Source organism: Ornithodoros turicata, chromosome 7, assembly GCF_037126465.1.
Source record: "Ornithodoros turicata isolate Travis chromosome 7, ASM3712646v1, whole genome shotgun sequence".
Classification (NCBI taxonomy): Eukaryota; Metazoa; Arthropoda; class Arachnida; order Ixodida; family Argasidae; genus Ornithodoros; species Ornithodoros turicata.
In genome coordinates this window covers 39,475,352-39,487,365 of record NC_088207.1, presented here as the reverse complement: position 1 = coordinate 39,487,365, position 12,014 = coordinate 39,475,352, and the positions used below count along the sequence as shown (strand labels likewise).

The following is a 12,014-nucleotide window of genomic DNA, read 5'->3' as shown; positions in this document are numbered from 1 at the left end:
ACTTCTAGGTGTCGCGTGAAGCTCATTACCCTCTTCATGCGCTGTTCCATGTACAGAAAACCCGTATGCACGTGAAATTTCATGCAGTGCACAACACGCTGTGGGGTAAAAGGACCAGATGATAGCAGACTGAGAAGTGTTCAATTTAGGACTAGAAAAGCAGAAAGAAGAGCATTAAATCCTCAAGCTTATGCGAGCTGAAGCAAAATGTGGTGTATAGTGGTACAAGCTTTAAAAATAGGTCTGAAAGCATTGTCACGAATGTTTACTAAAAAAGCATCATGTTCATAGGAGCAATGTATATGAGGCTGTACAGGTTATATACAGCTATATTTGAAGCAGCTGCAGCACTTCACTTCTTCCCCGACTTTTTTATGCCACCTCCAACTGAAAGAGACAAGTGATCAGAAACGTATACAGATTCGAGTAGCGTCATGCAAAGGCATACTATAGTTCAACGTCATCCATTCAGTAGATAAACAATAGTAGGATTCTACAACTAGTGAGGGGTTGTGTGATGCCTTATACTGGAATGGGGAAGATACTTAGTTGCACTGCTTCTGTTCCTCAGATATACAGGGTGTATGCTATAAAAGGTCAGTCACATTTTCGTGCAAGAAGTGGTACCTCCGTGATGCTATACCTCTATCACGAAAAGACTTCCTCTGCCTCAAAGTGAATAATTTATGCTAGAGGAACCTACGGAACGATTGTGGTTACCTAGAACTGTGTAATAAAATAAATATGACCATGCAAACTTTCACCTCCATCCATCGGTATTGCGCATAGGAAACACATGAGGACGAAAGTTTCCTTGGCCGTGTTTATTTTATTACGCAGTGAATGGTAACCACAATTTTTTCATAGGTTTCTCCGGCATAAGTGATTCACTGTATGGCAGCACAAGTCCGTCTCTCAAATAGATATAGTGTCACGCGCAAAAATGTCACTGACCTTTTATAGCATACACCCTGTACTTTGGGCATTACTTCAGGCATTAATTTTTGTGGTGCAAGCAACGCTTCTGCCTTGTCGTCTGACTTGCATAAGCCAGCCAACTGTGCAAGATTTGCACTAAGTTTATTTTCCAGAGCTTACCAAGTGGTCCCTTTGCAGCTGCTTTAGCTGCTGCTTCCTTCAAAGCCTTCTGCTCCTCTTTCTGTCTTTGCTTGAACTCGAGGTCAGACTATCAAAATGAGAAGAAAAAGAAAGACCCTTTAGACCTGGTATGTTTTACACACATAATGCCTTTTCACGCCTAGCAACATTTTCATGTTACACGGAGAAACACAACTTGACTACAACAATCAAATTCACCAAGTAAACCACGTCATTCTGTTTTGCATGCAATGCCGCGATATGAACAGTACTAAAAACCAAGCTCTTGCAGTTACCTCATCCAAGTCCTTTTTCTCCTTTTTGCCTGATTTAAGTGGCTTCTTCTTTCCACCTGCAAGGATTAATGTTCTCAATAGCTTTTTGTATCGCCAACTGTAGGATGGGACAAGCGCAATGCTTGCCCATACCAAATCTAAAAAGATAGTACTGCCCTCGCTCTAAAAACGAAGAGCGGGCACCCACTACTTTGTCTCCCTCCCCAGAGAACATTAGAACGCCGATTTGAAGGGAGACGGCCGTTTCGTCCTAGAACAACACCACTAACTTACCATCACGTCCAGACATCCCTTTTACAAACGACTTGCACAGATTCAAACAGCATAAAACATAAAACGTGCAGCCTGTGCAGCAGGGTTGACGCCAAATATGGCCGCTTGGGTGCCGAAAAGTAGCCAAAAACTAGCCATTAGCTCATTACCAGCCATACGCGGAGCCACAAGTGGCTGTAACATGGCATGGCATGGCTATAAGCCATACGAGCGGCTGCGAGCCAATACAAGACACGCTGGTTCACGCACCGGACCAGAGCAGGGAACGTAAAATTTGATGTTTGCAGCAGCACAATGGCACGAACTGTTTTAACTTTGTGTGTACTGATCCTTGGAAATTGCTACTTCGTAATATGCACTGACTTATATAAGGACAATGCTGTTAAGTACGACGAAACCGCTTTTAAGAAGGCCATAGGCAAAGTTCCACACTTTGTGAAGTTTTTCGCCCCTTGGTAAGTTTTTGCATTTTGTAGTTTCCTCGAGTTCCAGACTCAGAGTATCCAACAAGAACTCTGTGCAGCAGTACGTTAGTGGCACGAAGTCCGGCATATGGGTGTCCTACCTACGTTCGGCGTTTCCGTATTTTCTGACCCAGCTACACACCCACCGACAGGTGTTTTGTCTTGTTCACGCAAGAACTTTCCAGAGCACAATGCCCCAGGACAGCCCAAGTCTACACGACGTGCCCCTTACGGATAACTCATGGTCGTAAAACATTTTTTAACAGAAGTGCCATAGTGAAGTGAACAAATAACATCAATAAGTGAAAATCTTGAAAGTGCAGGCGAAGTGGTGTTGCATTATGAAGGACACTCGTGCCACCTGATTCATATGTTTTGAAACTTGTTTGAATTGCATTCCCGAAATGCCAATCCATGAGGCGGAGTGCAAACATGTCTGATTTCCTGTCATTGTTGACTGTTCTTGTATCCATGCTTTCTTATCATTCTCATTCTTTCGTGCTAAGTGAAAGCTCACTGAACTTCCAGGTGTGGCCATTGCAAAAGGCTTGCACCCACATGGGACGAACTTGCAGAGAAATACAATGAGATCGACGATGGGACCAAAGTAATCATTTCCAAGGCATGTTAAGTAACCTATTACAAGTGCCACATGTTCGTGGTGTTTACCAGATGTGTAGATGGTAGCTGATATAGTGCATGATATTCATCTAGGTCGACTGCACTACAGAGTCACAACTGTGTGCAGAGCAAGACATTACAGGATATCCAACGTAAGTGCTTGAAAATGTTCGCACATCATACCTGGTAACTTTTTTGATTGAAAAGTAGCCAGACCGTGGTCGGGCACTGCCGGCAATCTTTTTCGTGTAAACCGTCGCGCACGTTAATGTGTTCGAAATACCTGGCGCTTCCGCCTTCTAATACTCGACTTTGATGGGATTCAAGCATCAGTTTGAATTAACGAGATTTGGCTGCGATACCAAGATCGACTTTCATAGGAATTCAAGGTCGATTCCAAAGTAGAAGTAGTGTGTCCTAGGGCATGTTTGCTAATTAGTAAGTCACAGGAGCTGGCCATGGTAAGAAAAACTCATTTTACTTAGTGGCTTTGTTTGCAACTCGTGATGAAATCCCACATGTTGCAGCAACATGATTGATATAATAGTGAAAGAAACTTTCCTGTCCATGTCTCGTAGATTGAAATTCTTCAAGGCGAGTGCAGATGAAGGAATAAAATATCGTGGCCCTAGAGACCTGGCTTCGTTGGAGGCATTTATCTCTGAAAACCTAGGGGAAGCCAAACCGGTAAGTCACTCGGTTCTGGGGGACTATCCTGGCAGAATACGCTAATGTAACAGTGGCATCGTGCAACAGGATGTTGTCAAAGAAGACCAGGCACCAGCTCCGTCTGTTGAAAGCTTGGCAGAGCTTACAGATGCCACATTCCACAAGGCTGTAGAGACTGGACAACACTTCGTAAAGTTTTATGCACCGTGGTGTGGCCATTGCCAGAAGCTTGCTCCAGTCTGGGAAGCTCTCGCAGCGACATTTGAGCATGATCCCTCGCTCACGGTGGCCAAGGTATATATTTTGTAGGCAGTTTGGACAGTTGTACGCATAGCTTAAAGGGATAGTTTGCTCTCCAAGCATCAGTGTGCAGGTATTTGTTTCAATGCAGAGTGTATTTCCTGGTTTACTGAGTCCCTGCTTCACTTTTCACCAACTCAAGCTGTGTCATTTGTTATCATCATTAAAAAATAAAAATCCACCTGCTTTGAAATTCACAGGTGGAAAGACGTATGTGGAGACGCTAGGGTAGGCAGATGTGGTGAACATGGTGGAAAGTAATGGTTCTGAAACACAGACAGGCAAAGACTACACTAGCCTCAATGCCCATTTCTAAGGGAAACGTGGCCGTGGCATTGGCTGATGTGGAGATCCTTCCGTTGCTCTTCGCCGTAGTTACAGGTCTGATGCCGACTGTCACGACAAATTACAAATCACTCTGGAAATAGTATATCAGTTAGCGAGAGGGCTTGCATGAGAGTTATTTGGGGTCCAATAACTTCTGCCAGGCATAGGTCTCATGTATTGAGCGAATGCAGAAAAAGCTGTTCCTCACAGTATTATTCGTGGCATAGTTGACTATGCTGGGCTTCTTAATTACCGTAATTTCACATGTATTAGCTGCGGCTTCTGCGGGATTTTTTTTTCTCACGGCCGCTCTGTGGCTTAGCTCATGACTGTTTTTCCCTGGTATTTCCCTCATATGCCAGTTTTAATGAAAGGGCCGACAGTGTCTCTGAAACAGCACCGCCCTGCCAATGCACGAACAATGCGTAACGGGGGCATGTCCACATTCGAGTAGACTGACCTTCCTGCTGTTTCCCCCCCAGCAGCTTTAACGAAAGTGGTGACGGTTGTTCATGTCTTCTGGAAGGCCACTGACCCGTCGATCCATGAAAAACACACAACAAGGGCACAGTCGGATCTTGGTAGAACACTAGAACTGACCTCCTTTGTTGTACACCATGCTGACGACCGAGAATGGACCACAGGATTTATGGCCTTCCCTATGATCTCTTTTGTCGCACAAATGAGTGTCGTCTTATTGCCCGGAGCTTATCGGCCCAAAAAATTACAAAACATTCCTAAAAACGGGTCCTGCGACTTATCTGCGGTTAGGGTTGCCACCAGGCCGGTATTATACCGGCACGGCCGGTTATTTGCTCGCTCTGCCGGTAGGAAGATGATGCCAGTATTTGTGGCTCAAGACCTTTCATAGGGGCTTTTCCCTTCAACATTCCATTACAGCTTGAATAGATCTGGAGCATAGAGCCAACTCCGCAGTTACCAGTTCTTTCCTTAGTTATTCATTATTATTATTACTCACAGGAACATAGGTTTCCTCATATTATCTTGAGGTCTCTCTCTCTCTCGTTTTCTGCGTGTGCTCTTCCACCCCTCACCCACTTCCCTTTCCCACGAGCCATTCCTCCTTTCCCTCTATCCACCTCCTCTCCCTCAGCCGATATTTTTCACTACGAAAGGTGGCAACCCTATCTGTGGTGCGGCTTATACGCGTGAAATTACGGTATGTCTGCTCCCCCTTCTACCTCCATGTCTGTTATAATTCAAATCCTGTTACTGGCACACAGCACATATTTAATTTCTCCAACAATAGCGTTGTCATTTTAAAGCCTGCGCATTTGTTCAAGTGGGCTTGCGATCTGCACCATTACATTCTCAGCATATGTGCTACGGTTTGGTTAATGTTTACCTAGCATCATGTGTGTTCAATGTTATTGCGCACTGCCCAAACAAATAAATCCGTTGGTGGGGGCTTTGAAATAAATGTTTAATTTATTTCCACGATGTCGGGGAGCAAACTTTCCTTTCAAAAATATGGCGGTAGAATAAATTTTGTTTGGGTGAAAAATGTTACGAGGCTAAACACAGCTTTCTGAACTGTAGGTCGACTGCACAGCAAACCGACAAGTCTGCAATGACTTTGAAGTGAAGGCATATCCTACTTTACTCTGGATCGAAGATGGAAAGATGGCAAGTTGAGATGCATCTCACATTTTTATGTTATACCTTCATACTCCAAACTGCAAAGTGGATACACCCTTTATGCAAGATGTCTACTTGGGACTAATTCACTTGCCTTCTACTGTTCACAATTAGGTGGAAAGGTACCAGGGAGGGCGTTCACACGAGGAACTTAAAGAGTATTGTGACCGTATGCGAAAGCAAGCGGAAGAGGCCCACTCGTCACAAGGGGACGGCTCCTCCGAAGATGTTAAAGATCACCCAGTATGTGGCACCTGTTAGAACATCAGTTTCACAATTTCCTTTTTCGTGAAGCAGACATCGCTGTCTGCAATGATATTTTATGGCGTGTCAAGTTGGTCGTCTATTCATTTTCAGCAATCTCTCGCTGTTGAACTCTCAGACAAGAACTTTGACAATGCCATCAGTCAGGGGGTGACATTTGTGAAGTTCTTCGCGCCCTGGTGAGAGCATGCATCACATACATACTAGACTAAAAGACGTTTATCTATTAGATACTTCTCAACAGTATTGTTCTAGCAGTTTGTGGTGGTACGTGCTCTAATAAATGGTGCACAAATGGTATTAAACACTGCAGCTACCTCAAACCTGCAACACTGCAGATGAGTGTGAATTGGCACTGCAGAGAGTGCTAATGACAACATTTCTGTTTGGCAATGCAAACCAGGTGCGGCCACTGCAAGAGGCTTGCTCCAACTTGGGAAGAGCTCAGCAGAAAGTTTGCCACCACACCCGGGGTCAAGGTTGCAAAGGTGGACTGCACAGCATATGAGGAGCTATGCAATGCAAAAGATGTGGGTATCCCAGCTTTGGTGGTAATACAGTAGTTCATAGTTCAGAGGTTGAGAGGCCACTACCTTGGCACATCGAGACCAACGTAAGGCCGTGACAAGATGCCAGCCCCTTAAAGGGACCACTAAAATGCAAAAACAAGTTTACTTTAAATTACGTTACACGCTATGTTAATTTCGTACTTGCTATCATAATTCAAAACTTTGATTTCGTTATGAAGCTACAATCAAAATTATACCTGACTCTTTCTTGCTTCGGCGCTACGCAGTGAACATCGTTTCAGCTCGTGCATCAGTGTGGTTAGTCCACGCGTGTTCCACGCCATGGAACATATGGACATAGTGTGCATTGCAAAGCGGACTGGCGTCTTTGTCCGAAGGACGTGAAGTTAAATGTTGTCGGTGGAACATTCGCGAAAACTGTTGTGGGCTACAATTCAGTGAATCGCTATTGAAAAATGCAGCAGTGCGCATCATGCCGCGCATATACGATCGGACCCATTCCAATCCACACACGACACGCATGTGCTCGCATCTTGTGTTGTCTCATTGGATGCCGCCAGTCTTTGCCTCTTGGGGATCCCATTGGTTGCTGCCAAAAATGGCTCTGTTTTCATTGCGTTTTCCTTCTAAATGGTAGCGTTGTGTGAACTAATTTTGCTTGAACTGCACTAATTGAAACACTGACTTTCATTTGAAGCAAGTTGTTTTTGCATTTTAGTACCCCTTTAAGTATGTGATGGTACTATATCTGGCTCGTTGTCCCCATGTGATGACATTAGCACAACAAAAACATGGTCCCCGTGTGAAAACAAGCACATGACTGCAGCCCACGCTCTACCTATTGGGATGGGTTGTGGGCAAAAAGTTGCCTTGCAAACAGTCCCACTATTGCTGTATTTCCTTTTAGTTGCTCTGCATTCCTGAACTTACGATGTCAATGGTGTTTTTGCAGGTACAAGGTTACCCTACTCTAATACTCTACAAAAGTGGACGAAGAGTGGCAGAGTTCAATGGTGCGAGGGAACTGGATGTTTTATACGAATTTGTTGAACAACACATGGCTCACGACGAGCTATAGAACACTGAATCATCTATTCGCAAGCACCCTCAGTGTCCTTACAGACCATCTTGTGTTACTTGTGTGCACGCCACATTTCTTGGAAAAGCTCATGGAAGATCTGCATGTTTTGTGCCGTCGTTCCGATGCAGACAGATTTGATGCCCGTTCAACAATGTTCAAGTGCGCAACTCCTTATATGTACGAAGCGTGAAGGTCACATATTGGACTACGGTTGTCACTAAAGTGTCTGAAAGCTGTCACTTTTAGTATACGTGCCATTTCCTGAACAGAAGCAGCGAAGCCTGCTCCATGCATGTGTTCTGACCCATTTGCACCTGAAGGAGTGGAGAGTAAAAATATGTGTACCTCTGGGAAAACAAACTGGAGTCAAATGGTTTCATTCCTGGAAGTGGCTAGACAACGCTTGGGAGACTTTCCCATGTGTGCGGTGCACTTTTTTTTTTCCTGTTAACTCTCAGATGTGATTTTTGTTTTGTGTTCTATACACGCACGGGCTGAGCTCGTCAAGACAAATAGTTTGATGCCGCACTTGTTGTGTTGCGACACGTGGTATGTGCGGTACGTGTGGTGGTGGTTGGCCGACCGACGACATTCGTGCCCTCAATTATACGCAGGACCCGACTATATCCAATTACATCTTATATTGGAATCAAATTGGCAAAAGCAGGATTTAACCTGATATTTCCCCCAAAACCGCTGAACCATGGGGATCTGAAGACTCCACAACCAACACAGAACTTTGGAAAGCGTGTTGTAAATGCACAAATATATATGCTCATACAAACTATCAAAATCGAGACCCTGCTGCCTCTTCGATGCATTGACTTATTGCTACTCTGTCTGCTAGTGTGCCATATGTATTATGCAGAGTAAACTGAAGATTTACACCCTATTCAACCTGAATCTGGTTCAGTTCAACCCTTTTACATCTAAATTATTGAAGCAAAATACGTGTATAACCTGAAAAAGTCAGTCCCTAATTATACACCACTTCACTCACTGCAATATCTAACATATTTTTAGTTGTAGGCATTTGAAAATTCCAATTTTTTTTTTACATGGCCTGGCCTCACCTGTCACAACAGGCCATAGGGATTACCATTTTTATGGTTACGTATATGATGACATTCACGATGTGTGACAAGGAGCTGCTGAGAATGCTTTGTGAAATTCCAGCACAAACGCTTGCATGGACTCATGTTGGAACGGCTACCCTATGGGTTGGAAAAGAACTGTTGCTATTTGATAGTGAAGGTGCAGCTCTTATCGATAGACTGTAATTCAGGGTCCCTTAATCGTTGGGAAAGTGACAAATTCAACATTTGTCTCAACTTCCACGAGCTTATCGCTTTGCTCGCAATAAAGGCCTGTTCAGACATAGCGTTCACTGTTATTGGACAGTTCACAATTGCACTGCGGTGCTAGTGTTGTAATTTAGTGGAAGTTTGGTGGTCGTCTCTGATCTCTCCCATCATAGCGCCTCCAGAGTTCGATTAACTGACTGAACCAAAAATTGCAAGACATTTTGGATGACAGACTCGCCGTGCCGTGAAATGCGGAAGTAAAACAAATCCAACACTTACACGATGTCGTCACTGAAGGGCCTCCTCGTTGGCAAACACAAATGTAGTGCTAATATTAAGCAGAAAAAGTTGACACGAGCTCAACTCCAGCAAGCGCAAAGTTTGAGAGATATAAAGGACTGCCAGATACACAAAACACAAGAGTAAAAACAGGGACTCGTGTGTACCTAAAGGGGAAATCAGTGGGAGGACGATGTGTGTTGAGTGGACGCTCTTCATCAGAAAAAGGGGGAAACAAAGCTAGAGGATGTTCAACATACGAGGAGCGTACGCTCGAAACGTCAAGTATCCTAATTATCATCCTCACACTTACCCACTTATTTTCCCCTTTTGGGTACAGTAGTCCCTGTTTTTGCTCCCAAATTTTAGTGGTTTGAAGCACTGCGAGGAGGAAAATATTGCACTATTTTCAGCGCTATATGTCGGAACAGGCATTAACTCGGGCGGTAAAGTAGACAGTTACACTGGGTAGTCGCACACAGCTTCCCAATAACCTTTTCTCGTGGGAGCATAGACTGAGAAATGCACATTTACTGAATTGCGTATCCACCAATCACACGGTACAAAAGCTGAGCACAAGAATTCAGCATACAAACTCAGGAACCTTATAGTCCCATAAGTGATACATATCACACAGTCTTCATTTGTGCTGTTTTATTTCAACAACAGTGGTCTTATAATACAACAGTGCTTGGCCCTCTTAATCGAAGAGACCTGCAAAGAAAAATTCACTTTTAAGACTCTCCCTCTAGTCTCTCCAAAGGCAAAAATACAAACTTGTCGCAAAAGACTAACAACCAATAGAGCTTGCTCACATAACATCACTTGCAGGAAAGCGCCACAACTGCTAGTGGATTTGCCACCATTATGTAAGTCCTCGGGCCCCGACTGTCCACATTCACCCCTCCCCATTGTATTCAACACTTGGTGTTAGAGTCCCTATATTGTGCGAATGTTGTTTGTACCATATCCAAGTAATTTCCATGTTTTTAATGGTAATAATCTTCTAAACAGCATATGTCAGCGAATGAATACAAAAAAGCACACTTTGCGGGGGGACCTACATCACAGCGACGATTTCGCGTTGTCGAAGCTAGCGCCCCCTAGGTTACTGCATAAACTATACACCACACTGTCACATTTGCTACAATGTCCAGTACTGTCCATGTAAAAGTATGACATACCAAAGCCCATGTCATCGTCTTCCTCTTCAGACTCTTCTTTCTTCTCTTCCTTCTTTGGCTCTGCAAATTAAACAAGTGTACCACATTATCAATATGTACAATTATATTTTCACACAAAGCCTTGCACATATTCAGGTGCAATGAAACTCCTGCTTTCACTGGATGGATGTGGCGTTTCCCTTTGCTACAGGTGGTAGCGCATGCCATCTCTCCCTACTACCAGGCTGCACTGTATTCTTCTTCCTTCATCGCCCAGGTGCACCTAGCCTAAACTAAGATATTCTAGTACTTCTTATACCTTCTATAAACTATTCAGCACCTATAAGGTGACTGAGGCATGTTTATCTCTTTCATGCACCTGAATGTTTTCAGCGGAATCCCATGACTAGAATTCAATGACTGTATAATTGTTATTCTGATCTGCAACTGGACATTTTTGCACCCCCCCCAAAAATGTTTAAGCGTTTACTTTCAGCTGGCAGTGTTTGATTTTATTCATTTATTTGATGGTCCTTTAATATATTTTCATAGCATTGGTAGTTTAGTGGTTGTTTCACTGTTTTGAGCGATGCGCCACACGTGTACGCCTTGAGCTGTTTGCGGGCATCTCAATAACGAAATAATAATATCGGTGCTGTGGTAAGACATATCAGTGCAGCTTATGCAGTGGTCCTTTCAGGCACAATATTAAGAGACGAAAAATAATACATACAGCCAAAATTATTAAAATCAGGTGACAGGACTTGCAAGGTTTTTAGCTAAAAACAGCACTATATGACAAGCTCCAGTTCTGGTAGCAGAACCCCTCGGTTTCAATTTTTGGTGTGCAGTGGCTTCCGAATGCGGGGTCGCATTGATTAACAGTCCGTTACGACTTCATGATAAATAAGATTTAAACACTCACCGTCCTTTGCGCCACCGCCGCCAGCAGCTGGTGCAGCTCCACCAGCGGCTGCTGCTGGAGCAGGTCCGGCAGATCCAACACCAGAGCCGACGTTAGAGATGAGGGCCTTTAAGTCTAAACCTTCAAGTGCCTTGGCAAAGAGGCCTGAAAGAGAGATCAGAATCTGAGCCCATGCTGCCTGTAGTGAGTGTCGTTACGACACAACAAGGCAAATGCGTGGCATTGCCCTACCACAAGTCAAGAGCACATAACTGAGGTATACCGGGGCCCATTTTTACAGATAACGTGCGACTTACTTGGCCAGTAGGGCTCCACATCAACGCTAGCAGCTTTGAGGATGGTATTGATCTTTTCAGCCTGTTATAATTCGTGTATAGGAAACATTTCGTTAGCGGTAAGCATATACGGGCATGGGTGCATGCTACATACCGTAACGGCGATTTCATCGTCCTGGAGGATAAGAGCGCTGTAAACACAGGCCAGCTCGTCGTTGGAAGGCATGTTGATGTCTTGTGGTGTGTAGAATGTGACAGATGATCAAAATTAACAGTGCACGTCGCCGGATTAGCCTTGGCCCCCGAAGGAGAACGATGCACTTCTAAACCGAATGGCGTCCAAAAGGAAAAGGAAGTTTTCAGGAGAAAGGCATGATGGGTAAGTATGAACTATTATAAAGCATTATAATGTTTTCTAAATTTTACCTAAAAATATGTAGCATCCAAAAGGAGTTGTAACAGAGTTAAAGTGTTAACTGTTTTAAC

General features: G+C 44.0%; 2 protein-coding genes across 2 annotated transcripts; one reads left to right on the top strand and one right to left on the bottom strand.

The window, feature by feature from the left end:
* Positions 1-1,874: 1,874 nt before the first annotated feature.
* On the top strand, positions 1,875-8,962 carry LOC135401074 (thioredoxin domain-containing protein 5 homolog). Its single transcript, XM_064633224.1, has 10 exons — positions 1,875-2,122; positions 2,660-2,753; positions 2,846-2,904; positions 3,331-3,439; positions 3,509-3,715; positions 5,609-5,695; positions 5,822-5,950; positions 6,065-6,150; positions 6,375-6,501; positions 7,454-8,962. Exons 1-10 carry the CDS (start codon positions 1,962-1,964, stop codon positions 7,577-7,579), a joined length of 1,185 nt encoding a protein of 394 aa, XP_064489294.1. The 5' UTR covers positions 1,875-1,961; the 3' UTR covers positions 7,580-8,962.
* Positions 8,963-9,804: 842 nt separating this feature from the next.
* On the bottom strand, positions 9,805-11,889 carry LOC135401075 (large ribosomal subunit protein P1-like). The gene is made up of 5 exons (XM_064633225.1): positions 11,683-11,889; positions 11,550-11,610; positions 11,254-11,397; positions 10,350-10,409; positions 9,805-9,879 (listed from the first exon to the last, which is right to left on the bottom strand). Exons 1-5 carry the CDS (start codon positions 11,752-11,754, stop codon positions 9,866-9,868), a joined length of 351 nt encoding a protein of 116 aa, XP_064489295.1. The 5' UTR covers positions 11,755-11,889; the 3' UTR covers positions 9,805-9,865.
* Between the last annotated feature and the right edge of the window lie 125 nt (positions 11,890-12,014).

Bases quoted from the DNA above. Each gene is read 5' to 3' on its own strand.
- LOC135401074 (XM_064633224.1), top strand. From the start codon at position 1,962: ATGGCACGAACTGTTTTAACTTTGTGTGTACTGATCCTTGGAAATTGC. The intron at 3,440-3,508 runs GTAAGTCACTCG...ATCGTGCAACAG, and splicing joins ACCTAGGGGAAGCCAAACCG to GATGTTGTCAAAGAAGACCA. The intron at 6,502-7,453 runs GTGGGTATCCCA...GTGTTTTTGCAG, and splicing joins AGCTATGCAATGCAAAAGAT to GTACAAGGTTACCCTACTCT.
- LOC135401075 (XM_064633225.1), bottom strand. From the start codon at position 11,754: ATGCCTTCCAACGACGAGCTGGCCTGTGTTTACAGCGCTCTTATCCTC. The intron at 11,611-11,682 runs GTATGTAGCATG...GAATTATAACAG, and splicing joins ACGATGAAATCGCCGTTACG to GCTGAAAAGATCAATACCAT. The intron at 11,398-11,549 runs GTAAGTCGCACG...TCTCTCTTTCAG, and splicing joins TGTGGAGCCCTACTGGCCAA to GCCTCTTTGCCAAGGCACTT.